Raw genomic sequence first — 26,364 nt, 5'->3', positions numbered from 1 at the left:
GCCGGGCCCGGGGCGGCGGGGCCGGCACCTCGGCTCTCCTGCTGCTCCTGCTTCAGCTTTTGCTCCCACTGCGGCCGTGGTCCCCCTCCGCGCGGCTCTTCGTGCTGCGCGCCCGCTGAGCCCGCCGCTCCCCGGCCCATGTACTGGAAGCATGAGAACGCCGCCCCGGCGCTGCCCGAGGGCTGCCGGCTGCCGGCCGAGGGCGGCCCCACCACCGACCAGGTGAGTGAGCGAGCGAGTGGGTGAGCCTCCCGGGCCAGGGGTCGCCAGGGGCCGAGACCCAGCCGGGCCCGGCCGGGTGGCGGCGGCCGCAGGGAGGAGGGGTGCGGGGGTGAGCCTGGGAGTATGTGTCTGTGGATGTGTGAGCGCGCGCGAGCGCGGGGCGGGGGGGGGGGGTGGTCGCGGAAAGCGGGAACACATTATGCAAATGTTGGAGGAATTTCTCAAAAAGCGATTTAGCAAAGACACAGGCGAATCAAGAGGAGGCGAGGCGGGTATTGTCCGTCTGAATAGGCGCTGATAGCGCCGATCCTCCGGGGGTTGTACCGGCGCAACGCTGAGAATCGCGGTGCTGGGCTCGTCCCGGGCGCTCCGAGGGGTTGGAGGGTGCTTTTTCCTCTCCTTGGACGCTTCCGTTTTCTCTTTTGGTCCCGTTTTGCCCCTGATCTAGCCCCCGTTTTGGCTCTGGGTTTCTCTCGGACTGGCCCTCGAAAGGCGCCTGAATCCGCGTCAATATATCTCCGCATCAATTTCGCCCCTCGCGCGGGGCGGACGGGCTCACGCTCTCAGCGCTCTGGGTTTAATTTTCCTCAAAAGCCACCCCCCATCTCTTTTTTATTTTCTTTCTTTCTCTCTTTTCTCCTTTTTCCATTCTGTGTCGAGAGGAGAAGGGAGCGAGGAAGGGGGGTGGGTGGAGGGAGAAAAAATTCGATTTTTAATTACTACCATTAAAAAATCAAATTTGCAATTCTTTGGGCGGCCTGATGGATCTCACTGATTGACAGTTGGAATTGACACTCTGGCTACCTCTTATCTTGGGCATTCACGACAATTTCTAATTGCAGGTAGTTTGTGTGTGTGCGCGTGTTTTTTTTCCCCCTCAGAGGCTTGGATTGCAAGGGAACTAAGCGATTACTTCAAGAGCCACGGGTTAAGTGCAGGGAGAGGGGGAGAGAGAGGGAAAAAATCCAATCCAAATTCAAATTGCTTCATTAGAGAGACACCGCTTTTGTGGGGAAGGGCTTTAAATGCCCACTACAAAGTTAGGACTCATTGTTCCGCGCTGGTTTATATAACAGGCGCGGGGAGGCGCTGGGCTCAGGCTGCGCGGAGCCAGTTCTGCAGCCTCGGCCGCCTGCGTTCCCTCCCCCCTCCCCCAGGTGATGGCCCAGCCAGGGTCCGGCTGCAAAGCGACCACTCGCTGCCTTGAAGGGACCGCGCCGCCCGCCATGGTGAGTTCGTTTGGCCCTACCTTCGGCCCCCGGTCCCCCGGCGGCCGGGCCCTGGGGAGCTGACCCGGCTTTCCGGCCCCGAACAGCTGCCCTTGCGCTGGGGGACTCCCAGAGGGCGCCGCCCCTTTCTGAGCCCCGGTTTTCTGGCCGGGAATGTGAGCTTTGAGCGCACCTTGTACCTAGGACGTGCGTGCTAAAAGTTGGAGCCGTTCTTTCCTCTTCAGTAAGCCCTTTGATTCCTGTTCTGTAGCCCGTGGCTTGTCGTTTTGGGAGGATTTCGTTGTCAGTTAGTTCACTGGAGCCCCAGATTTGTCTCCGAGACAGCGGCAAAGCCGGGTACCCGGCTCAGCCCTCAGTTCAGAGCGCGGCTCTCTCCATCTTCCCCACTGCAGGCTCAATCCGACGCTGAGGCCCTGGCAGGCGCTCTGGACAAGGACGAGGGTCGGGCCTCTCCCTGTACGCCCAGCACGCCATCTGTCTGTTCACCGCCTTCTGCCGCCTCCTCCGTGCCGTCCGCGGGCAAGAACATCTGCTCCAGCTGCGGCCTCGAGATCCTGGACCGGTATCTGCTCAAGGTGAGACGGGGGCGGGGTGTTGCGTGTGTGTGTCGGCGGGGTGTGGGTTGCAACCCAGAGGACTGCAGGGAAGCGGGCCGGCGCCAGGTCCACTAAATTTTCGAATCCTGGCTTAGCCGCAGCTTGCTTGACTGCACGTCTTTGGGCAAATCTTAGCGTCGCTCTGCGCCCCCGGGTTCCCGTCTGAAAAATGGGCAGAGTTTATTTCTACCTCCTTGAGCCTCAGTGTTGCACAAGAAAGGTGGGGAAGTCACAGGCACCTTCAGACCTCCATCGGCTGTCTACCGATGGGGCTGGGGAGGCTGGGACCGTGCTTGAAAAGAGGCCCCCGCTGAGCTGTCCCCCACCTCCACCCCCTCCCCAGGTCAACAACCTCATCTGGCACGTGCGGTGCCTCGAGTGCTCCGTGTGTCGCACGTCGCTGAGGCAGCAGAACAGCTGCTACATCAAGAACAAGGAAATCTTCTGCAAGATGGACTACTTCAGGTAGGCTGCGGCCGCTGGGCCAGCGATGTCGCTGCAGGCAGGCCCCCAGCGCGCGCGGAGGTCGCCCTTGCGGCGTGTGGTCTCTGGCGCCCGAGCCCGCCGGTCCCTATGCACTCCTGGAAGCCAGGAGGGCCCAGCCCACCGGCTCTCAGTGCCACCAACCAGGAGCTCCAGGTCGCGCGCTGGTGCCGGCACAGGTCCGGGCCGGTGATCTGCCTCCGGTTGCTGTGGCCCACTAGATCTTGGTAGCATCTTTGGCTCGGTCTCGGGTCCTGAGTCTCAGGCTCCAGTTCCGACCTCCATCGTTTCGGAGGATCTCTGATGTTCTCTGGCCGGCCCGCTCTTATCCCAGTCACGATCTGGCTGCATCTCCGATTCGCTACGGCTCTGGGTTGCAACCCCATTCCTACTCCAGCCAAGCCCGCGTCTCTCCCGGGCAGGACCCTGAGCTGGGCTGTGATCCCGGCCGGGTTTGAAGCTGGTCCAACCCCAAGTACTAGCCTCGCATCAGTCTCGGATCCGAACCCACGTTCAAACGCCTCGATCTAACCTCAGACCTCGGTTTCCGGCTGCGCCTCAACTCAGGCCCCGGCGTCGGGAGTGTGGCATTTCAAGTCTGGGGTCCTGCCTGGGTCCCAGACGCCTGTTCCAGTCCCAGCTCCGTCGTCATTTCTGGCCCCAGCTTCAGCCTCTCCCGGGTATAGGCTCTGACTTTGGGCCGCAGGGACAGGAAAGGGGAGTCGGACGCTGCTGCTCCCCCGCCCCGCGTAGGATCACCTGGGGCTGCGCTCTCCGCGCCACGGCGCTGCATCCCGGCCGTTCTCGACCACAGTAGCTCGGCTCATCCTCCCGCCACATCTCCGCCGCTTGCGCGCGCCTCGGCACGCGGCTCCGGCCTGACCCGGTCATGGGGTCGAGGTCATTGCGAGGTCAGAGGAGCAGCAGCTGCCCGCCTGATTCCGGCGGGAAGCGTAAAGCAGGCCCAAAGCCTGGTCACCGGCCTACGGAGTCCGGAAAGAGTGCGGGATTGGTTCCTGGGAGGGATTCCTGTTCCCAGGAGCTTTTTCAGGAAGTAGAGAAAGCTATTTCCCTATAACCTCCACTCTCCATCCGCAGACATCCTTTCCATTCTTGCCTCTGGACCCCAGCCCCAGAAAGATGCCCAGTGTCAGGCGGTCGGGCGAATGCTGTGGAAAGTAATACTGCCCCCCCCCCACCCCAGTGGCTGGGAATCAGTGGTTCCCAGCCACTGATTCTCTGGGAACCGGGAAAGAGAGGACCTTGACTCTAGGGAGAAGCTTGCAGCATTTGAGCCTGGGGTACTCTGAGAAAAACCTTAGGAGACCTGGTTAGAGAAGTGGTCTCTTCCTGGCTTATGGGCCTGAATGGAAGTGCAGCAGCAAGGGTGTGCATGGGGAGGGGCAGCTCTACCAGGTGGATACCAGCAGGCAAGGATGCTTGTGTGTTTGTCTTGCTCAGATCTGTGCAATGGCGCTGGGCGAATGTGTCCATGAGCGGGATGAAGGGTGTGTGGGCAGCGTGCTTGTTCCTTTACAACAAGCATTTGTCTTTTAGTCCCTGTGTGAGTGTTGAGAGTGTGTGTCTGTGCCAACACTGGGACCTTGTATGGAGGTGTTTTGTGCGAGGTGGTCAGTAAGATATCCCATCTGGACTGGGATCTGGAGGTGAGGTGAGAGGATGAGGTGTCATTCTCCAGCCCCCGGCACACCCCATTTCTGGCTATGACCTTCACTGGCCCTGAGGGCTCAAGGGTGTGATGTGAATGTGGACTTGTGGCTGTGGGGTGTGTGTATGTGAGGGTGGGATTATCATTGCATGATGTATAACCAGAGTGAAATGTGTTCCCCTCCACTGTCCCATTTGACCCTTTGCAGGCCTGGGAAGAAAAAGGAGGTTAGGGTCCCTGTCTAGCCAGGTCCTGTCTCTATGCCTGACTCCAGTTGGTTAAAAAAAAAAAAGCCACCTGCCCTTTCAGGTCACCTTGGTTCATCAGTTAGCCAGGGACAGGGGCTCTAGCTGGGGGAACCCAGCAGGCCTCTTCCTGCAGAGTGAGGCAGGCTTGGACCTCGGTCCTGGCTCTCCTGATGATGATGGACCTGGCAGCCCTGTGAGCCAATTGCCCACATGTTCTTGCTGCTTCTCCAGCCCCAGCTCCTGCCCAGCCTCTCTGGTAGATGTGCTTTACTAGACCTTCAAGAATTATTCAAAACCACCGTTCAGCACCTCCACTGGCTGTGGAGTCCCCTTTCCCATGGCAGCGACTGGGCTCCATCAGCCTAACCCTGAATCACTGGGTAACCTTGGGCATATCACGGCATCTCTCAGCCCTCCATGTCTTCCTACCAGCGTTACCTCCCTGAGCTGCCAAGGAGGCCAGTGAAGAGAGGCAGGCTCAGTAGAGGCTCCCTAAATTGTAGGTGCTGTGGGCATCACTGATGGTGGATTCCGGGCACAATCCCCTGGTGGCATTTCCCCAGGCAGTTTGAGGAAGAAGGGATGGGGCTGGGCCATTTTCGGGACTGCACGTTCTGAGCGCTAATCCTTTTCCAGTGACAAGAGCCCCCAAAGTAGAACTAAAACAGATTTTTTTAGTTAGGAAAATGGAGGGAATGAAAAGCTCACATTCTCTGGATTAGGGAAGAATTGTGGCTCTTCTGATCACTTCTCCCCCAGCCAGGTCTCCCTGAAGGCATAACTCAGCCCTGGCAGCCCCACCTGTAACAAAAATAATAAAACCCCCCAAAAGGGAGAGAGAAGAGCAGGCAGAGCGCCAGGCAGGGACTATTGTCTGCTCTGAGTGGCAGCCCAGGCTCTCTTCCTGGAGAGAGCAGGAATGGTGGCCCTGGAGGCAGAGCCCCTCACTGGAGCTGGGGCTCAGGGGAGGGGCCCTGCGCTAGCCCACTGTTTCCTGAAGCCCAAGGTCAAGGGTCTGATGGGAAATGAACTGGAGCACTCACCCCAAAGAGAGGCCAAGATCTCTGAACAGGATGCAGGGAGGGAGGAAGTGGCCAAGTCTCCTTGGAGGGGGGCATTGATGGCTCCCAGGTCCTCTGGCTTCTGGTCTTATCCCCCAGGGAAGGATTTCTTCTGGGTTCTACTCCCCATCTTGCCCCTCCTTGACACAGGCCTGTACACACACCCCTCTTCAGTTTCCTTTGGTAGAACTGGCAGCTTTGGGGGCTCAGGAAGCTAGAATTTAACAAGACATTCCAAGATCATCAGGGCAAGAGGCTGCAGAGCCTGGGGTGGGGGGTGGTTGGTAGGGAGTCTGGAGGTCCAGGCTTTGCACCATTGGAAGGGATTGTTCTTCCTCTGGCTGTGTGCCCTCAGTGAGGTCGCTGGACCTCTCTGCCTCAGTTTGTCCAGCTCTCCACCCAAACAAGGACCTCACTGTCTCTTGTGGGTTCAGCCAGATTTCCACCTCTTCTCACTCCCTGAGTCCTAGCAGAAAAAAAAAAAAATTACCATCAGGACAATATGTATTGCTTTTAATTTCTTCATTTTTTTGCAGGCTAAGACAGTTTTTCTTTCTCTTTTCTTCCAAGAAGTGAAAAAAGTCCTGGGAGAGGGGTGGGGAATAGTGTTTCTTTCTGGGGCATTCACGCCTCCACTGCCGGGACAGCTTCCTCCCGCCCACCAGTCTGTGGTTGCTGCCCCCCAAAGGTGGGCTTGGACTGATCTACAATGCCCTTCTGGGTCCCCCACCTCCTGAAGCTTCGGGCCTATTACAGAGTGGAGGAGATGGTGTCCCGAGAGAGTGGAAAGTGGATAGAGTGGAAAGTCCTGCACCCAGAGTCCCACAGGGATGAGGACACTTTCAGGAGTCTGTACTGGGCCCTTCGCTAAGCCAGAAACTGTGTTAACCCTTTACATCTCATGGCTTTATCTCACTGAATCCTCAGATCCACCCTGAGAGTAGGATACCGTCTTAATCCCTACATTATAGGAGAGGAAACTGAGGCCCTGAGTGCTGAGGTCACATAGCTAATAAGTGGCAGAACTTGGGTCAGCCCCATGCTGCCTGACTCACCATCCCAGTGTCTCAGTATTCAATACACTTATTCTATAGGTGAGACATATCAGCCCCCCAGCCCACAAGGTGAGGCCTGTGGAATGGCCAATACCTCCCTGCCAGCCCTGCCTGGTCTGGTTGGCTTCACGCAGGGAGCATCCACTCTGCTCAGAGTGTGACTGTCCCTGGGTGGGCCTTGGAAGTCCTAGGGCAGGAGGGAGTTCCTCAGAGGCCCAGTGGCTGGAGCAACTTTGCCAGGATCAGGCCACCAGGGTCCCCAGGCCCTCTTCCCTCCTGACCATGGAAGTGGGGAGTAAAGGGTTAATGATATCGACTGGCATTTATGCGGGGTGGAGTTCAGGGAGTGCCTGGGGGCTGATCCAGGTGTGTGTGGGGGGGTAACTGCCTACTGGCGGTCCTGTCCCCAGCTTGGTCCATGTGACTTAGGGCAAGCCCAGAGTCTTCTCTCCCTCCTGCCTTGAACCCAAGCTAGGACCCAGGACTCCAGCGGGAGAACCACCCCCTACCCTGGATGGAGGGTCTCCTGGGAGACTTAGAGCTGGGAAAGGCCCCCCACCATGGCCTAGAGCGGCCCAGCAGACGCCAGCTGTTGCCGGACAGATGTTGGGGGAGCTGAGAGTGAGTTCAGGGAGGGGCCTCGGGCTGGGACCTCCGAGGAGGAGACCGTTTTAACCTCTTAATTGCCGGTTCAGTTGTTTGAGGCTTCTCCTGAGAGTTTGCACAGAAGAAAGGAGCAGAAGGAATAGGAACGGCTCCACCTCTGATCCCCCTTGTTAGCTTCTTAGACTCTCTCCAAGGCTCTCAAACATCCTGAACACAAAACAAGTGAACACTGGTTTGAGTGCCAGCGCCTTGGTTCACCAGCTTCTTAACTAACGTTGGCCTTCCCGCTCTGAGCTAGCTTTTCAGAAAAGGGGTAGCTTAGTAATGAGGTCAGAGGTTGTAGTGAAACTCGGATGGGCTCTTTCGCTGAGGCTCATTCATTCAACAAATAATCGCCAAACTCCTATTCGGTATCCAGGAGGCCGACAGAGCTAGGCTGACTTGATCAAAGGGCGCACAGATCCCTCCGCACAGCCAGCCGGAGGTCTCCGTTCTCTACTACCGGGAGAGAGGGCAAGGTGGTGCGCGTCGCCCACTCTACTCTTTTCACCAGTTGCTAGCATGCGTAGCCTTGGTCCAACCCCTTTCCAACCCCAAAGCGCCTATGTGCTTTGCGCCTTTGCCCTGCGGCGCGCGCGGGGACCCAGGGAGGGGCGCGCACAAGGCTCGGGGCGACCGGGGGTGGCCGCGCCCCCTAATCCCTTTGGCGCTCCCTTCGCAGCTCCCGAACACCCCTTTCTTGAAGTTTCGTTGTCTCCGCCGCCGATTTCGCTGCTTCCGGAATCCGGCGGCTCGGGCCTCGCAGCCCGCCTGGGAAGGAGTCTGTCGGTTTGTCAGAGCCTCGATCCGTAAGCCTCCTCGTGCCCCTTGTTTGTGCCATTGACCCCGTCCCCGGGTGGGGGACACTTGCCAGAAGCAGCCCACAACGCATCCGAAACTGCCTAATGGCCCCCAGCCCCCTCCAAGGATCCGACACGAGGATGCTTTCGTTGACTGGGCGAGCGCGGGGAGATCCTAGAGCAGGGGACAGCTCTTGGCATTTGGGGTGACACATGGAGGGTGAGAAAGTTGCTCTCGCCTTAGAATAGTGGGATGAAATCACCGTGAGCAGCAAAGAACGCGCCCGGGCGCCGTGGACTCCCAGAGCGAGAAGATCAGGGATGTATGGGGAGTCTTGGATGAGTCCTGGAGGAGAACGAGGAATCACACATGAGCCAAAATCCCGGGAACCTAACACTCTGGCGCAGCGCACTGATCCGGAACACGGAGACCACGGGCTGGAGACGCTGCCGCTCTCGCCTGCCTCTGAAGGCGGGGACCCTCCCCTCTCCAGCTCTTCCAGCTCTCTGGGGACACACTCCCCGCTAACCGGAGTCTGCAGGGGCCCCGGGCCCTGAAAGCAGGAGTTTTCAGGACCGAAAGCCCGGAGTGGGGACGCAACTCTGTCAGACCAGGCCCCTTTACTATTCATACACCCGGGGGATTCAATTCTACGCATTTACGCATCTCCTGTGCGGCGGCCTCTGCAAGTTCTAGGGTGCTTTTGCACTTCGTAAGGGACCTCAACCCCTGCTCCATACTGTGTGGTCCTGGGCAAGTCGCTTGTCCGTTCCGAATCTCTGATTCCACGTGTGCAAAATGGGCGCCAGAGTACCCACTTACGTGGTTGCGGCCAGTTGGTGCAGTGCAAGAGTTGCGTCCAGAACCCTGGACCACAGCGAGGGCTCTGCACTCGGCTGGCCCTTTTTTCTCCTTTCAGGGGGTCAGGAAATTCTCCCAATCCGAGCCAGGAAGCGCAACCCGGGGTCTGCCCCTCAGCGGGAGTAGGTTGGGGTGGGAGAAGCGGTTTCCTCCCCTTTTTACTAAGGGATTAGGAACAGAGGCCGCGGCTGGGCGGCGGAAGAGGAATTTCAAGGGTCGGAAACCTCTTCAGTTGAGGGGGCGGGCAGTTGACCCGGCAAAGGCGCGTGGGGCGGCCTGAACAAACCGCGCGGCGGCGGACAGGGTCTCCTTGCAGCTCCTTGGCCGACAGCGGCATTGGGGGTATGTCTGAGAGCCGGCGCTGGCAGAGGCCTCCGTGCTCCCGCATTCAGTTCAACCCGAGACCGAGACCGTTTATTCAACTGGCAGTTGCTTTCATTTGCCAAGGCAGGCGAAGCTGTAACCAGAGCACTTTGGCTGGGCTGGTTCCTCCACAGACTGAGGTGTTTGTGGGTGCTCCTTGGGGGATAGGGTGGGGAGCGTGTCTCTGGGGACACAGAGGCAAATCTTCTAGATCCTGTCCCAGGAATGCCAGGGGTGGAAAGGAGAACCAAAAAACCTGACATTTACCAATTGGTGCAATGGGTGCTGAGAAGGAGTTGGGGGGGTGTGTGGGAAAAGGGAACAGGCTGTGCAAGGACCTGGGGTGGGAAGTGCTTCCGAGGAGCCGTAAGATCTGGGACCCACCTTCCACTGTGACTGACCAGGACTCACACTTGTGTGAGGCTGAGGGATCTTGAGGAAGGTTAGGGAGGAGATGAGCCAGAGAGGATGTGGGTCTGCTGGGCTTTGTAAACTCCAAAGATCTGGGACCAGATCCTGAGTAGAGAGTGGAGTCACCAGAAGATTTTAAGCAGGGCAGAGGACAGGATAAAATGTCCATGCTGGAAACTTCATTGTAGTCATGGTGGAGGATGAGTGGGCAGGGATGATGCTAAACAGGGAGCTAGGCACGGACACTGGCAGTGAGGGGCCCATGATGGGAGATTGGCTTAGGGGAGGGTGGCCATAGAGAGGAGATGGGTCCCAGAGATACTTAGGAAAGGGCACCAGCAGTGCCTGACAGTTGGTTGGATGTGGGTTGAGGAGAGGGAGGAGTGTGTGATTTAGGTTTCCAAGCTTGAGAGGCTGGATGAGCACGGGTACCACTTGCTGAAACAGCGTGTGCACCAGAGGGAAACTGAGGCTTAGGGGATTGGGACAGGGCCACAGGGTGAGTCATTCACTTAAAGAACAAACTTTCCCTGGTTCTCTGGGGATTGGCTTTAGGTTGACTGCTGGGACAGAGCAAACCAGACTCTGCTGCTTCCTGGAGAGGCTCCCAGTCTGGTGGTGGAGGCAGCCACACCCAAATAGCCACACCACAAAGGGTGAGGGGAGAGGCAGAACCAAGGAAGGCTTAAGAGAGAGTGGGGCATTTGATCTGGGCTTTTTTTGTCTCATTAGAATGTCACAGGGCTCCAGAATCTGGGACTACCTGGTTGCTTAATAGACTACAAAGTGCTCAACAAATAGCAGTAGTCATTGCTGTTGTCACCTAGTTCTGCTCAGGGCGAGGAAAATGAGAACTCAGAGGGGTTAAACAATGTGCCCGTGGTCACAAAGCCAGTAAGTGCCTAACTGTCTATGCTGCTAAATAATTCTGAGCTTCTCTACAGCTGGGTTATAGTTTATTCATCTCTGAAGTCAGACTGGCTAGAGTTCTATCCTTGTAAGCTGTGTGACCTTGTGCAAGTTACTTTACCTCTCTGGTCCCCATTTTCCTCATCTGCGAAATGAAGACTAATTGGGATAATCAACATAAAACACTTAGAATCTTGCCAGGCAAGTGGTAATTGCTCACAAATTTACCCATATTATTACTATTATTGTATTTCCCATAACTCTTATTATATATATATATATATATATATATATTTTTTTTTCTTTTTAGGGCACACCCATGGCATATGGAGGTTCCCAGGCTAAGGGTCGAATCGGAGCTATAGCTGCCGGCATACACCACAGCCACAGCAACATCAGCTCTGAGCTGCATCTGCGACCTACACTACAGCTCATGGCAACTCTGGATCCTTAACCCACTGAGTGAGGCCAGGGATTGAACCTGCAACTTCATGGTTCTTAGTCGGATTCGTTTCTGCTGAGCCATAACAGGAACTCCTTATGATATATTTTAATGAGCAGATTAATTCTATATACAAATGTAACTGATCATTGTAGGAAATTTGGAAAACTCAGAAAAGCACCAAGAAGAAAATAAAAACCACCCACCAGCTCACCTTCTAGGTGGAGCTTGGCTGCAGTGGGTGATGAATCCAGACAAAGGGAAATGCATGAGTGAAGGCCCTCAGGAACCTGGGCGCCCTGGGGCCACTGGGGTTTGGATAGCCTGTCTGAGCCTGGCACCCTTTTCCCTGCTCCATGTCCCGCAGCCGGTTTGGGACCAAGTGTGCAAGGTGTGGCCGACAGATCTACGCCAGCGACTGGGTTCGGCGGGCACGAGGCAACGCCTACCACTTGGCCTGTTTCGCCTGCTTCTCGTGCAAGCGCCAGCTATCCACCGGCGAGGAGTTTGGCTTGGTCGAGGAGAAGGTGCTGTGCCGCATCCACTACGACACCATGATTGAAAACCTCAAGAGGGCCGCCGAGAACGGTACCCAACCCGCCCCGCCCAGTAATTGGCCCCACCTCGGCCCCCAGCCCTCTTTGATCCCACCCCACCCCAGCACCTCGGGGACTGCCCACATTTCTCTAGCGCCAGCCGCCCCCTTTATCACCTGGAGGTAGCGTGCGGGTGGGGCTGCGCACGGACCTTGCACTTTTGGCTCTACCAGTTGATTGAAAGTCACTGCCCTTGCTTGCAAATTATGTTTCCGAATCTGTAAAACGGGATTAATGACAGGATACCTCAAAGGCAGCTGAGCTGACGTGTGGTAAAGCCAAGAGGCACTCCGTGAACCCTAGAGATGATTCTCATAATAGGGCAGCTTCAGTTTTGCTTCTGGCATGTTATGCAGACATAGGAAGTTTCCTTTCATCTCTAGGCCTCAGTCTCCCTAGTTGAAAGATGGATGTTAGGCTAGAAAGATCCCTAAATCTCTTCTGGCTTGGATACTATGATTTCCCAAGAAACTCAGGCCCAGGGACTGATCTTCCAGGGATTATAGAGGCTGAACCATAACAGGTCTGCCCCATCCTAGTGCCATGACTACAGCAGGGCCATTATTTTCTCCTGCTAGGATCAGGGCTAAGTGGGTCTAGGTGGGGAACAAGTGAAACTGGGGTGCTATGAATTTACCTGCAAGTAACTGGGCAAGTCAGGAGTGGAGCTGGATGGAAGCCCAGGAGCCAGAGTTGCCCCCACACTGTGACCCATCGGGGACTCCATCAGGCTCCTTCCATACCTGGACCAGTCACAACCACCCCTAGTCACAACCTTGCTGGCTACACTCTGGCTCTCACAGGCTTGGCTTCAGACTCCTATCACGCAGGGAATCTTGAACGCTTAAGGCCTCAGATCTCCTTTACTGCCCAGCCCTCCGTTTTGGCTACTGCTTTACTTTTTAAACACACACATATATCCATCATAGAAATTTTAGAAAATGTAGTTAAGCAAAAAGAGGAAAATAAAGATCACTCCACATGCCACCACCCCTCACATTTTAGTGTACATCTTCCCAGCTTTTTGTTCTATGCATGTATGTTGGAGTGTTTGTTTTGTTCTTTCTTTCAACATAGCGTTTTTCCTAATTAAAAAAATATATGAACTGTGGTGGAATTCCTGAAGATTTTAATTTTCTTCTTTGTGCTTATCTGAATTTTCTGAGTTCTTAATAAGGAGCATGTATTACCTTTGTATTCAGAAAAATGGGGTATTAAAAATAAAATGGGAATGTATCTAGTGTGATCATAAAAGTAATATAAGTGGAAAGAGAACAGATACTCCAGTTAACAAAATTAACCTTAGAGAAATAAGGTGATGACATATGATTGGAATGATGTATGATTGTTGTGAAAGCCTCAGAAGTTGCAGAAACATTGAAAGTAGAGTCTCCACAATTGCATTCCCCTCTGCTAACACTTTGATGTATATCCTTCCAAACTTTTTGCTTCCATCCGTTTTTACAAAATTAGGATCACAGTTCTGCAACCTGCCTGCTTCCCATCTCCACTATCCTTAGGTTTCTCCAGTTTATCAAGGAGGGAGCCCAATTTGGGGCGCTAGTCAGCCAGCTGTCAGAATACTAGTCTGAAAAGTCCAAGGCAGGGACTTTCTTCTCCCTGAGCCTCAGTTTCTTCAGCTCTAACACGAGGATAGTGCCGTCCTCAGGGCTGTAAGACGTAAAGGGCACACGGAAAGAGAAGTGTCTGGTAATGAGCAGACGCTCAGAAATGGAAACCCCTTCCCCAAAGACTGAGCTCAGGGACTAGGACCCTGGGATCCCCGCGCCCAACCAACTCCGCTCCTGACACTTCCAGGGACCAGCTCCCCCCACCCCCGTCCTTTCCAGGCTGCCACTAGAAGAGATGGGGACGCGTGGTCAGCCACTTCTGTCGCCCCCAGGGAACGGCCTCACGCTGGAGGGGGCAGTGCCCTCGGAACAGGACAGTCAGCCCAAGCCAGCCAAGCGCGCGCGGACTTCCTTCACCGCCGAACAGTTGCAGGTACTCTGGCGGGCCGCGAGCAGCCGGTGTGGGCGGGGCCTAGGAGTGGGCGTGGCTGAGAGGGCCTCCTGGCCCCGCCCCTCCGCCGGGACCCGCGGGTGGCGGGGAGGGGCTGCAGCTGTCTGGGGCGTTGCCTCGGGGCCGGAGCCTCTGATTGGGCCGGGGCCTTGGCGACCTTTGCGGGCTCGTGCCTCACCGCCCCGCGGCGCCTGTCAGGTTATGCAGGCGCAGTTCGCGCAGGACAACAACCCCGACGCGCAGACGCTGCAGAAGCTTGCGGACATGACGGGCCTCAGCCGAAGGGTCATCCAGGTGGGGCCAGGATGGGCGGGGCCTTCGGGTCTGGGGCGGGGTCTAGGGACCGGGGGGGCGGGCCCTCGAGCGCGTAGCTGGGCTGCGGCGCCGCGGGTCTGGGGCGCACGTGCCCGCTCTTCCTCAGACTGCGGCCAGCAGCTCGGCTTGGGCTCCCGCGGCGGCGCGTCTGGCCCCTTTCCGCGAGGCTGAGGCTGCTGAGGCTGTCGTTCCAGGTGTGGTTTCAAAACTGCCGGGCGCGTCATAAAAAGCACACGCCACAGCATCCCGTGCCGCCCTCCGGGGCGCCGCCGTCCCGCCTTCCCTCTACCCTGTCCGACGACATCCACTACTCCCCGTTCAGCAGTCCCGAGCGGGCTCGCATGGTCACCCTGCACGGCTACATTGAGAGTAAGTGACCGCGACACCCTGGCCTCCCGGCCTGTGGGCGAGGGGGGCGGGGAGGAGAGCTCCTGGGAGGCGGAGGTGTGGGGAGGCCTCGCTGAGCCTCATGCGTAACGATGAGGGTTCCGCCGTCCCTCGGACCTAGTGGCTGGGGAGAGGAGTGCAGTTTCCCGGCTCTGCCTCCGTGGAGCTGGACCCTTAGTAGAGGCAAGCCATTCGAAAAATACTTTACCAGCGCTCACTCTTGTGCCAGGGCCCGGGGACTAGGGAGAGAACAAGATGGGTAAAGTACCTGCCCTCTGGGGCCTGAGTTCTGGTGGGAGAGACAACACGGAACAATACCAGATAGATGAGCGTTTGGTTTTCATTGTGGTTATTCCTATAGTAAGGATGGGGCTGGGAGTGTCTGGAGATGTCGCTTTTCAGCAGGCTGAGACCGGAAGGATGGGTAGGAATTAGTGAGACACAGGAGTGGCGGAAATAGGCAGGCAACAGAGGAACCGGATGTAGGCAGAAGGCATGGTGGCATGGGTGCATTTGGAGTTGCAGAAGAAAGCCAGTGTGGCAGGAGTACCCTAGGCTGTGAGGCTGTGGGCAAATCAACTGACCTTCTTAAATCTGTTTCCTCATCTGTAAACTGGGACATTGAGAATGTCTACCTGACAGGGTTGTGAGGATCCACTCATTTATTCAGCAAAGACTTTCTGAGTGTCCTCTGTGCCCTAAGCACTAGCATACAAACAGAAGCACAACAGAAATACAACAGAAACACAACAGCTGCTCCTGCGGCTCCCTTTGCAGGTTGGGAGAGGCGGGAGAGACAGTAAGCTAATAAAGGGGGCAGGGCAGGCATGTCAGTGGGGACTGAGAGGTGGGGAGGTGGGGTGGCAGGTTGTGGTGGAGTGATCTTGGAGCAGGAACCGGGGGGAGAGAGAGAGAAGCCCTGTGCATTTCTGGGAGATGAACATTCAGTGAATCTGCTACCGAGCAGGTGCTTATCACAGATTTTCTTTCTCTTTGAGGTTGTTTCTATTGATTGTTTCCTCAGAACTGGGTGTAACCAGAAATATAGAAGTGGTGACAACATACCCACAAACTCAAACCCTCCTTTCTCTGGCTCCAAGTAAAAGGGGAAGAGAAGGGCGGTCAGATAGAGCCCAGCTGTGTCCTGAGTCACTGCCATGTGCTAGGCACTGTCCTCACACATGTGTCTAAACATCAGAGATCATTAACTAATAAGTTACAGATGAGGAAACCAAGGACCCACAGTAAGTGGGTGGGAGTCAGGATTCCTTAATGATCAAGTGGGCTTTAATGTCAGACTGTGAGGCTTCAAATCCTGTCCCTGCCACTTACTAGCTGTGTGACATGGGGCAAGCGTCATAGCATCCCTGAATACCAGTTTCTTCATCTATGAAAATGAGTACAATGTGTATCCAATCTCTTTTTGAAAAGGAAGAGAATACCTATCTCAAAGCAGTTTTGTGAGCATCAAATGAGATAATTGACTTAATGTCTTCAGCATTTAGTAAGTGCTGGATAAGTATTAGCTGCTCTTGTGTTGGTGGCAGTGGTTCTGGTTGGCAGAGCTGGCTGTGCAGAGTCCTGCCTACCCCACTAGGCTGCCAGTTGGAAACCATGTCTCTTTGTTCTGTTCCATTTCTGAACCGTCTGCTCAATAGGAGGGACTCCCCACCCCCTTTCTTTTCTAAACAATGACATGTTCAGGCTGCAGAGAGCCCATTGACAATCTAGTTCATCTGTTAAAGGCGGCAAGGACCAGGGGCTTTCTAGGCCCCAGCCAGCACTTGCTGTGGAGTTGGTAATGGATCTTGGTGACCCCAGTGGGGACTGTGGGTGCGGCCTCCAGAGCCGTGCCAAGATTCTGCCCACACGCTTTGTTGGCCAAGCCTAGAACTGTCTTGGACACCTAGAGAAGGGGCCGAGGTGCCCTTTCCTCTTCCCCTCCAGGTGAACCTAGCCTGGCACAGGAGGGTACTCGGCCCTGTTGCCTCTTGTTGCAAGACTGAAGGTCACCTTAGCAGTTTTCTTTGCAGTTCACTAAATTTACAGATTCCTATGTTTCCTGGAGCCTTCGAGCTTGAAATCTGATACAAAAGCTTTGGAACTAGACCCCAGAAATAAGCACATACACACATAGTTTTCCATGTGATCTCAGGGTGTTCATGGACCCCCTAGAATACCCCAGGTTAAGAATAGCTCATCTTGGAGTTCCCATTGTGGCTCAGCAGGTTAAGAACACAGCATAGTGTCTATGAGGATGCAGGTTCAATCCCTGGCCTTGCTCAGTGGGTTAAGGATTTGGCATTGCTCAAGCTGCAGCATAGGTTGAATCTGGTGTTACTATGGCTGTGGCATAGGCAGGCAGCTGCAGCTACGTTTTGACCCCCAGCCAGGGAACTTCCATGTGCCACAGGTACAGCCATGACAAGAAAAAAAAACAAACAAGCAAACAAAAAGAATCCCTCATTTTACACAACCACTTTATTTTATAGACAAGGGAACTGTGGTTCAAAAAGGCACAGTGTCTTGGCACATTGTTTTGTCCTAAGTTATACATCAAATGTAAGTCTGGGAGTTCCCATTGTGGCTCAGTGGCTTAAGAACTTGACAAGTATCCATGAGGATACAGGTTCGATCTCTGGCCTCTCTCAGTGGGTTAAGGATCCAGCGTTGCTGCAAGCTGTGTCATGGGTCATAGATGTGGCTCGGATCCTGCGTTACTGTGGCTGTGGTGCAGGCTGGCAGCTGAAGCTCTGATTCGACCCCTAGCCTGAGAACTTACATATCCCACAGGTGCTGCCCTAAAAAGACAAAAAAAAAGGAAAAAAATTGTAAGTCTGTGTACAGGGCTCTTTCCCCTGTGACCAAAGAGGATGAGGCACAGAGAAGAGCAAGGCCATAGACTCCTCTACTGTAGTGGTAAAGAGGCTAAAGCATGAAAGATTTGGGTCTGACCTAGGATGGACTTCCCCTCACAGTCTTAGGTGTTGGAATAGGCCACAGAGATTCATTCAACAGATCTTTAAAGGGTACCTACTAGATGCCATGCCTCATTCGAGGTCCTGGAAGTCCTCAAAGATCTAGAATCTAGGAAAGACAAAAATCCCTGCCCTCATTGGAGCTTGCGTTCTATCTGGCAAAGACAGATAATATCGAATAAGCAATAAAAATATGCAGCAGATGATGGTAAGTGCTAAGGAGGAAAAATTCAGGCTGAGAAGGATGGAGGGTGGGGATGGCTATTGGTGTTGGGTTGCCATTACGAATAGTGTGGACCAAGGCGAACATCACAAGGTGACATATGAGCGCAGAGCCCTCTAGGAAGTATGGAAGGAAAGCCTTGGTGATACCTGGGAGATAAGATGGTCCAGTGCCCCCAGGGAGGGTCCCAATGGGTGGGGTACAGCCTTGTGCGTAGGAGGTGTTTAAATATATTCATTTCAATGAGCCGAGCAGTGATCATATAGCACTTCCTAGATTGTAAAGATGGTAGAGCATTGCAGCCAACCTTATTGAAATACTGCCCAGGGCCCCCCAGTTGCTAAGTAGCAGAGGTGAAACTGGCCCCAGGGCTCCAGCCTGCCAAGTGCAGGACTGGTGGGATCCTGCATGGAAGCTGGGGGATGGGCTCCAAGGCATCCTCTCATCCACAGGTCAGGTACAGTGCGGGCAGGTGCACTGCCGGCTGCCTTACACCGCGCCCCCCGTCCACCTCAAAGCCGATATGGATGGGCCACTCTCCAACCGGGGTGAGAAGGTAAATGGAGCCCGGTTGGGTCTGGTGGGTCAGAGCTGCTCTGCCGGGAATGAATTTCTGGCAGGGTTCTCATCGCTGAGCAGGCACCATCATGCCGCTTTGTGGCAGACCCTCTGCCCAGCACAGTCAGGCCCCCACTGTGGCCCGCAGAAGTCCCTTGAGCAGGTGCCAGCGTGTTCCAAGTGCATGGCCAGCCTCCTTGCAGCCCCCTCTGTCGACAGCTGGCCATCTCTTTTTCAGACTGGTGAATTTAGTTACTTTGCTCAAACATTGAGGTTCCAAGGAGGGCTTATATCACACATCGCCCTGCCTCTCACCATCTCACTGGTTTCTCCTACTGCCTCCTGTATATTCCTGTCTATTGGGAGTGAATGTTCCAAATAGGGGGCAGCCCCCCCCGAGGGTGGGGGGAGGGCAGCAGCTCAGCCAGTGACCTTGGTCAACTGGCAAGTCCTCCTTTGTGGAACCTGGTCTCTAGTTGGCTCAAGCATTAGGACTGAACATCCAGAAGTTGCTTAGATGTCACCCAATCCAGTGGCTTCAAAGCTTTGTTTTTAAACCCAGGAACCCAAGTGTTTACTTTTTGCCATAACCCACAGAGATGAAAGTGGGCAGAACTCTGGGTGAAACTGCAGAGGGAGTAGGGCCCTACTTCCCTCTCAACTCCAAGGCACCTCTCAGAGAGCCTTGAAAGCAACTGCTTTAAGACACCCTCTCATTATAGAAATGGGGAAATTGATGCCCAGGTGGCTCAAGGTCACAGAGCCTGAACAAGAACCTGTGTCTTTACTCATTCACTTGTTCATTTATTCACCCGACTCTTGCTATGTACTAACTGTGCCCAGGAGCCCCAAGTCCATTGCTAGGAGCACAGAGATGAGGAAAGCATAGACCCTGCCCTTGAGGAGGCCACCAGTTACGACACAGTGTGCTCAGACTGTGATATGGGGCCCAAGGGAGCTGCGGGGTGGGGTAGGTACAGCTCAGGAGAGATGCAGGAGGACTTCCTGGAGGAAGGCATGTCTGAGCCAGGCCTGAAGGCTGAATCAGAGTTCCACAGGGATGGGATGAGCCACCACGGCTCTCAGGCAACCTGGAGCAATCCATGGCTGCTGGCACACAGTCTTGGGAGGAAGAACAGTGAGGGGAAGGGGCCTTGGGCTGTCAGGTGGAGGAGTGTGGACTGTGGTGGGCCCTGGAGGCCTCCTTCAGAAGCATCACTTAGTGGTCCTTAGAGAGGCAGGGAGCTGGGAGTCAGTGGATGTGCTGGGCCAGGGAGAGAGGCCAGGCCTTTGAGCTGAGCGACACCTTGTTGCATGTCAGAATCATCTGGGCAGCTTCTGAAGATGCAGATTCCTCAGCCCCATCCCTGGAGAGCTGATGGGGAGTTTGGGGGCGGGGTCCAGGGCACTGAAGGTATGATACCCAGCCCAGGTGATTCTGGTGGGCAGCCAGGGGTGGGCTGTTCCTCCAGGACAGCAGCTCTTACTCTGCCTCCTGATGGAGCACCCGCTATGTACGCAGGGCTCTGGGCTGGGCACCATGGAGGGAGGGAGGTGGTGTGGGGGTTACAGACAGCCTAATTGGATGGGTAGGTTTATAAGTAAATGGTAATACATATTGAACCCAAGTGGTACTGAGCTGACCTGAGTGGTACTGAGCTCGCCCCAGGAACGTCCCCTCAGAGATTGTCACTCACAGGAAGGGCTGCTTGGTTGAAGCACTTTACATACACATGTTACCTGATGCTTCCCAGTCACCCTGTGGATATGAGGCTGGTGTCCTCCTGGTAAAGATAAGGAGACAGAGGCTCAGAGAGGTGACCTGACTTGTCCAGGGATGCAGCGTGTCTGTTAGACTTTGAGGACCGCCTCGTTCAGGAATCACTTCCTTCTGCGCTGCACTTTACAGTTTGCATAGTGCTCTTCTTTGACCTTGCCCTTCCCAGCCTCTCTGAGAGGATGACTGTGATTGACTCCAGTTCATACCTGCAGAAACTTGGGCTCAGCTAGAGCAGTAGCTTGCCCAGGGTCACACAGTGAGCATGGGTACAGCTGGCCTCAATCGTAGGACTGCCTGTCTCAGAGCTGGCGAGGGGGACTGCAGACATGAGCTGGCACGATCCCTGTCCTCAGGGGGTTGGTGGCTTAGAGCAGGAGGTGGGCAGTGACACCCCAAGGTGACGTGGAATTTGAGGTGAGGGATGCACATGGCCTTTGGGGACCCAGAGAGGGAGTGACCAGTTTTAAGAGAGAAGAACATGTGCCAAGGCACAGAGGCTGGAGGAACCTGGATTTGAGGGATCCTCTGGGGTTTAGCATGGCCGAGGCCCATGGAAATGGGGGAAGCTGAGGGGGGGGGTGGTGGTCACATAATAAAGGGCCTTCAAGCACAGGGCCCGGGCATTATCTGGAGGACAGAATGGAGCCTTGCAAGGGATTGGGGCTGGGCTCAGTGCTGTGAGACGAGCCCTTGTCTCCTGGTTTCTCAGTTAAGCTTGTGGCTCTGTCTGGTTCAGCCTGAAGGTTGAGCTAGTCTCGGGTCTGGCAGCTTTGGCTGTGATGGTTTCTGGCCCCTGGGTTTGGCTGCTGAGCCAGAGTTCTCTCTGGCTGGGCCATGTTCCCAACTTCACGTCCAGCAGCTCTGCAGAAAAATGCCTCCCCCTTATTCAGGATCTTCCATCCTCTCCCTGTCAGACCTTCCTGCCAGCTCCCAAGGACTGTTTCTGTCCACATCTTGCCAAACCCACGGGGGCCTGGCGGGCTGTGTGTGGTCAGTCTGTGCAGAATCACACAGGCTTTCTTCCCAAGTCCCTCCAGGCCTGAGCCGGCCTAGCTGTGGGGAGACTCGGTGCCCCCCAGGGCAGCCCTCTGAACCCACTCATCAAGACCAGCGCTGGCCTGGCCAAGGGAATGGGGCGCTGAGCATCCAGGGTAGCACCCTCTGCCTTTACCAAATCATCACTGGGCCACACATGCCTGTGAGTTTCCAGAACCACATCTCTTCCTGGTCATGGCCCCTCATCCCACAGTTTAGTGCTTGGAAGGCCCTTAGAAACCAGAGCCCAGCTGTCATGGATCAGATGGAGAGACTGAGCCTCATGGACGGGGAGGGCCTTTCAGAGTCATCCCTCTTGAGAGAGCTTCTCTTAGGAAGAGCCCAAAGCCAGGCATCTGGGAGCCCAGAGAAGAGCATGGCCCCGGGTTTGGGTGTGTGTGGGGGCGGCAGTGTGATGTGAGCTCTGGAGTCAGGCAGACCCAACCCCAGTTCTGCCACCTGCTCACTTTGAGACCTGGGAACACAGTGCACTTCCCTGAGCCTCAGTTCCTTCGTCCACAAAATGGGGATAATAATAGTTCCCACCATGTAAAGTGGTTGCTGAGAGCAAATGCCATAACGCATGTAAAGAGCCTAACATAGTGCCTGGTGCACAGAGAACGCTCATAGATGTTGGTTATCGTGACGATTACTCTCAAGGAGGTCATCACCATGACTTCCCTCCATCTCCTCCTCCTGGTAACCCACCCGGGCAAGTAACATTCCTGATCAGAAACTGGAACAGCCCTAGGCCATGCCCACTTGATGTCCCTGGACCACTTGAAACCTCCTCCTGACACTACTGCCAAAAGGCACATCTTACTGGAGTTCCTATTGTGGCTCAGTGGTTAACGAACCCAACTAGCATCCATGAGGATGCGGGCTTGATCCCTGGCTTCGCTCAGTGGCTTAAGGATCCGGCGTTGCCATGAGCTGTGGTGTAGGTTGCAGATGCGGCTTGGATCCCACATTGATGTGGCTATGGCTTAGGCCAGTGGCTGTAGCTCCAATTGGACCCCTAGCCTGGGAACCTCCATATACCGCGAGTGCAGCCCTAAAAATACAATTAAAAAAAAAAACAAAAACAAAACGGCACATTTCATTTACCAGACAGCCAATAATCCTTGACCTGAACTTCAGGGGACTGGCTGTGTTGGCAGCAGTGAGAGGTCAGCCAGGCACTTTAGGTGGGAAGTTGTGGGGGAAGGAGGCTGTTGGTTCCTCTCCGCCCACTGCCAGCCACCTGCCTCTTGAAGTTCTTTCTGGGCCACATGAAGTACTGGGCTTGTGGCCTGGTGCTTGGTAAGCACCAGTGAGAACTGTCAGGGGGGCCTGGAGAGGTGGAGGCCATGGGTGTAATGAAGGGAGCTTGCTCTGGAGCCAGGCCTGGGTGGCAGCACTGGGTCCTCCCCTTCCTGGCTGGGTGATCGCAGCCTCCCGGTGCCTTCCTTGTAAAACAGAGATGCTGCTGGGATACTCCGGTGGGGCTGAGGCAAGGGTTCTATGACGTCGTGCATGTCAGGCACTTTACCCAGTGCCGGGTCCAGTGTCCAGGAGACATTTGTTGCTGCTCTTGAGTCTCACCGAATCCTCCCCCTTTTGAGAGAGAGATTTCGTCATTCCCGTTTTACAGATGAGGAAGCAGGCTCAGAGAGGTGGAGTGAGTTGCCCAGGGTCCTGCAGCAAGTAAGTGACTGAGCCAGGATTTGAACCCAGACGTGGACCCTGGGTCACCCTCCTTCTCCATACCTTGGAGGACCTCTTGTTGGGGGGGAGGCTGCCGGATAGGGCAGGCTCTAGCTCAGCTACCCCCCACCCCTCCTCTTGCAGGTCATCCTTTTTCAGTACTAACGCTGCCAGCGCTTCCGCATCTGTCCATGGGCGCCCCACAGCTGCCCCTCAGCCGCTGAAACCCGGAGTTCGAGCCGCTGCCAGGGATCCACCCGCTCCACATCCACCCCTCCTCTGACGTCCTGCCCGCCACCAGCTAGGCCCCCAGGCCTGGCCTTCCCCTCTCCTGCAGAGAACCAGAACCTGCCAGGAGCACCGCGGAGTCCTTCTCCCGGAAGGCAGAGCTCCCTGAAATTTGGAGTCAGGGTGAAAACAACAGCCTTGTTTTTCCCATTTAGACAGGAGTCATCCTCAGCTTAAGCTGATCACAATAGCAAAAGGCCGAATTGAATTGCGTGATGCCAACAGCCTTCCAATTTACAGGTTTTCTTTCCTCCCATGTTGGCCTTTATTTACTCCTTCCTTGGAACCATCTCTGAATTCTGAATAGCTGACAACCCCAATGTTATCCATTCTGTTGCTTTTGTCTGGAAAACTCTACAGTGTTTGTGGGATGTCCCCAAAGGAAAGCTATGTTCTAATTTTATCATTTCCATCTGTCTGGTTATGTCAAGTTAATTCAGAGAGAGAAAAGACACTGACCAACCCTGAGAGGCCCAATAGGGCAGAGATGGAGGCCTGCCTAGACCAAGAGGCAGAGGGGGTAAGCAGAGCCTGGGAGGGGACAAAGACCCCCATTGGTTTGGAGACCCAGGAGAAGGATGTGGCACCTTGGGCTGAGAGAGACACTAGCCTTTTTAAGGAGGGGAAAGAGAAAACTTGGGGTATGTGTTGGGGGCTCTGCCCCCACCTAGTTATCCAGCATCTGTGCAGGAGACATAGCAGAGATGGTCTTTGATCTGTGAGGTGACATTTCTCAATGTTTGGACAGGTTTGAACTGGGGACCCCTGTTGGCTTGGGCCTCTTATGGGGAGGTGGAGAACAGAGACCGGGGAAATGGCAGAGTGGTCATTCTGGACCCACCTCTGAGTAGATAGAGGGGGCCCACTGCCTAGGTCAGTGTGCCAAGCCCAGGATTCTGGCTGTTGCTTCTGGGCTTCCCCATCAACCCTGCCCAGAGCCAGCCCCACCTACCCCTGAGAACGCAGGCCAGACACAGCTGTGCTCTCATCCATCCTGTCCTGCTATAGCTCCTCCACCCCAGACTAAAGGTCTTGGGCTCCACGCAGCCATGATTTATGTTTTCAGGGGACGCCCATCTGTCCCAAGCTTATCCTCTAATTATAGAAATACTTGGTGTCCTGATGCATTTCCCGCTAGAGGCTGCTAGCAAGCATGTTTCAGCCCAAGGTCTTCTTCCTGCTTTGGTTAACCTGATATGTTGCTTTTGGAAGGAGACTCTAGAGCAGGGAAAGCAAGTTCATGGTACAAGGGTATCTGCTGTCCCTGTTTTCACCCCTGGCAGACATTGCTAATCGATTGCAGCACTCTCTATCTCACTGAGTCTGGATAAGGTTTCAGAATCCAAATGCTTGAATTTGGCACTTAAAATGAAAACCTATATGCCATTCTCACTATGGGACCTGGAGGAGGGCTGGGCGTGGATGCAACCCCCAAAGGGAACCTGCTTCTTTTCCCTTTCGAAGATGGTTCCAGCTGACTCAGGGCAAAGAGAAGGCACCCATTCAGAATGTGATCAGAGCAGCTTGGTTCAAAACTCACCCACCCTGCGAATAATGTGTGCCTGGCCCAGTGCTTGGTGCTTATGCTAACAGGAGCAGCTTGGGTCTGATTGCTGATGTTTGGAGAGCTCTCATATTTCCTTTGATTTTTTTTGCTCCCAATGATCACAGTCCCAACCAAGCACAGTCATGTGGTGAGTGGGTGGCTGAGCCCTGCCCTGGGTCACCCAGTACCCACTCTGCCTTGAGCCTCCCCCACAGGGTCTGTTCCTTACGTGGATCACATGGTTGTAGCATGTTGCAGTTCAGACATGTCTCCACTAGCCTGTTAGAGCAGCCTGGGAACGTACAGGCCATCAAGACTATTTATTTAAATACGAAACAAAAGGGGGGAAACACATCCACATGGAAAAAAAATTGTAAGCACTTTTTTGTAAAACCAATGTCTGTTTTGTTACATACCTTTCATGTTGTGCTTTGTAAATGTCTTATTTGTGTAATAAATAAAGTTAATGCAAGTAGAAGTGCTGGCACTTACATCCAGAGCATGATGGGATTCCATTTCTTTCTTCTGCTCTGGTTAAGGGCTCAGGCTCGGGCCTGGCCCCGGAGTATCTGGGCCGCTAGACAGTGAACCCTCTTCGTGGAAAACTGGTTCTGGTTCCCAGCTAGGAAACTAAGCATTGTAAAGGCAGGACGGTGGGTTTCTCCTCTAATCTAAGCTTTGAGGGCCCTCAGGCTGGCTGCTGTCCTCTGTCCGGCTCCTGACCTTGTGCTCTGCTGGGCCCCGTGCTGGTTCCGCAGGCTCAGCGAGGGCCCTTGCGGAGCTGTCAGCCAGGCAAATGCTGTAAACAGGCAGATCCCGCCCGCGTGCTGTTGGCATAGAGTGGGGCATCTGAGCTGTATCCTTGGGTGAAAAGTTCACGAAATTAGCTTCAAAAGAGGAGATGTTGGGGGTCTGGGAGGGAGGCACAGAGGAGCCTGATTGGAAGATGGGGGAGAATTTGATATGACGAAGGGAAGGGGCAGGGAGAGAGGGCTCAAGCCTTGGCACAAGACTGGGTCTTACAATGGCCTTGTTGGGTTGCAGAGCCATCACGTAATCTGGGGAGTGACAGAGTGCATCCTTCTGCTGGTTGCCAGATTTTCTTTCAGCAGCAGAACCATTTGTTCAAACCAAAGCCCTCCAGGAAGGGAGTGGAGTGGCTCTTTGCCTGGTGCGAGGTGTCCTTGCCCTCCACCCCGCCCCCACCCCACCCCGTAGCCCTGCACCAAGTTGCTCATAAGCCTCAGCTCACGGTATACATTGTCATACCCCAGAAGGGCCCCTCTCTTTATTAGTTGTTGTGTTCTGCATCTCTGACCCCATTTCATCCCCCCCTTCCATTCTGTCATACAATGACTTAGATATGTTCATCTTTGAAAATACTTTAGTTTAAGTTTTTTTGTGTGTGTTTCTTGACATCAGTGTACTTTCTATGTTCAAAACACAGTTTGGAAAACCCCAGTGACATCAATCCCATCTTTCTACTGATATGACTGCTTTGCAAGGGGAAGGTGATCCTTCATCCCTCTATGGCTCAGCTGAGCAGGCCCAGCCCTCCCTTGACTCCTGGCTCTGCCCTAGCATGCCACTCATGGGTCCCTTATTCAAAGGCTAGTCTCCCACCCCTGCAGACCTTGGCAGAGCCCTTCCGGGCCTGACTCCCTCTCCTGGGCTGCCCTTGGTGAGCCAGCAGACAAGGTGCAGGGGGTTGCAGGATCCAGCAGCCTCTAAGGAGGGAAAGTTATGCAAAGATCCAGGATGCGTACAGCCCCAGTGTAGCCCTGGAACATTACCACTTCCTCTGCTGGTTTTCAGCTGATACCTGAGATCCCTGGGTGGGGTGGGGGGGGGGGGGTGATTTCAGAGAATAATGATTCTGTATGCACAGCTAACAAATTAGTTTTTAAAGCAAGCATATATTGGATACCTGCTAAGTACCAGCTCCTTTACTTGTA

The 26,364-nt window shown here is 54.7% G+C and overlaps 1 protein-coding gene across 2 annotated transcripts; it reads left to right on the top strand.

Annotated features, from left to right (window-relative positions):
* LHX6 (LIM homeobox 6) lies at nucleotides 1–26,237 on the top strand. Of its 2 annotated transcripts, XM_047768325.1 has the most exons (10): nucleotides 1–222; nucleotides 1,380–1,451; nucleotides 1,844–2,026; nucleotides 2,391–2,512; nucleotides 11,363–11,583; nucleotides 13,495–13,595; nucleotides 13,812–13,907; nucleotides 14,123–14,297; nucleotides 17,969–18,072; nucleotides 22,720–26,237. In XM_047768325.1, the coding sequence occupies exons 1-10, from the start codon at nucleotides 139–141 to the stop codon at nucleotides 22,738–22,740; spliced, it is 1,179 nt and encodes a 392-aa protein (XP_047624281.1). In that variant the 5' UTR covers nucleotides 1–138; the 3' UTR covers nucleotides 22,741–26,237. The 2 variants fall into 2 exon arrangements, with proteins under 2 accessions (XP_047624281.1, XP_047624282.1); XM_047768326.1 differs by lacking the exon at nucleotides 17,969–18,072.
* The last annotated feature ends 127 nt before the right edge of the window (nucleotides 26,238–26,364 follow it).

Source organism: Phacochoerus africanus, chromosome 2 (genome assembly GCF_016906955.1).
Source record: "Phacochoerus africanus isolate WHEZ1 chromosome 2, ROS_Pafr_v1, whole genome shotgun sequence".
NCBI classification, from domain to species: Eukaryota; Metazoa; Chordata; class Mammalia; order Artiodactyla; family Suidae; genus Phacochoerus; species Phacochoerus africanus.
Note: the sequence above shows the minus strand (reverse complement) of the source record. Positions and strands in the feature narration are given on the sequence as shown.

What these genes read in the sequence shown, in the direction of transcription:
- LHX6 (XM_047768325.1), top strand. Translation starts at nt 139, where the DNA reads ATGTACTGGAAGCATGAGAACGCCGCCCCGGCGCTGCCCGAGGGCTGC. An exon ending in CAAGAGGGCCGCCGAGAACG is followed by an intron (nt 11,584 to 13,494) that starts GTACCCAACCCG and finishes TGTCGCCCCCAG; the next exon opens with GGAACGGCCTCACGCTGGAG. An exon ending in CCTGCACGGCTACATTGAGA is followed by an intron (nt 14,298 to 17,968) that starts GTAAGTGACCGC and finishes TCTCATCCACAG; the next exon opens with GTCAGGTACAGTGCGGGCAG.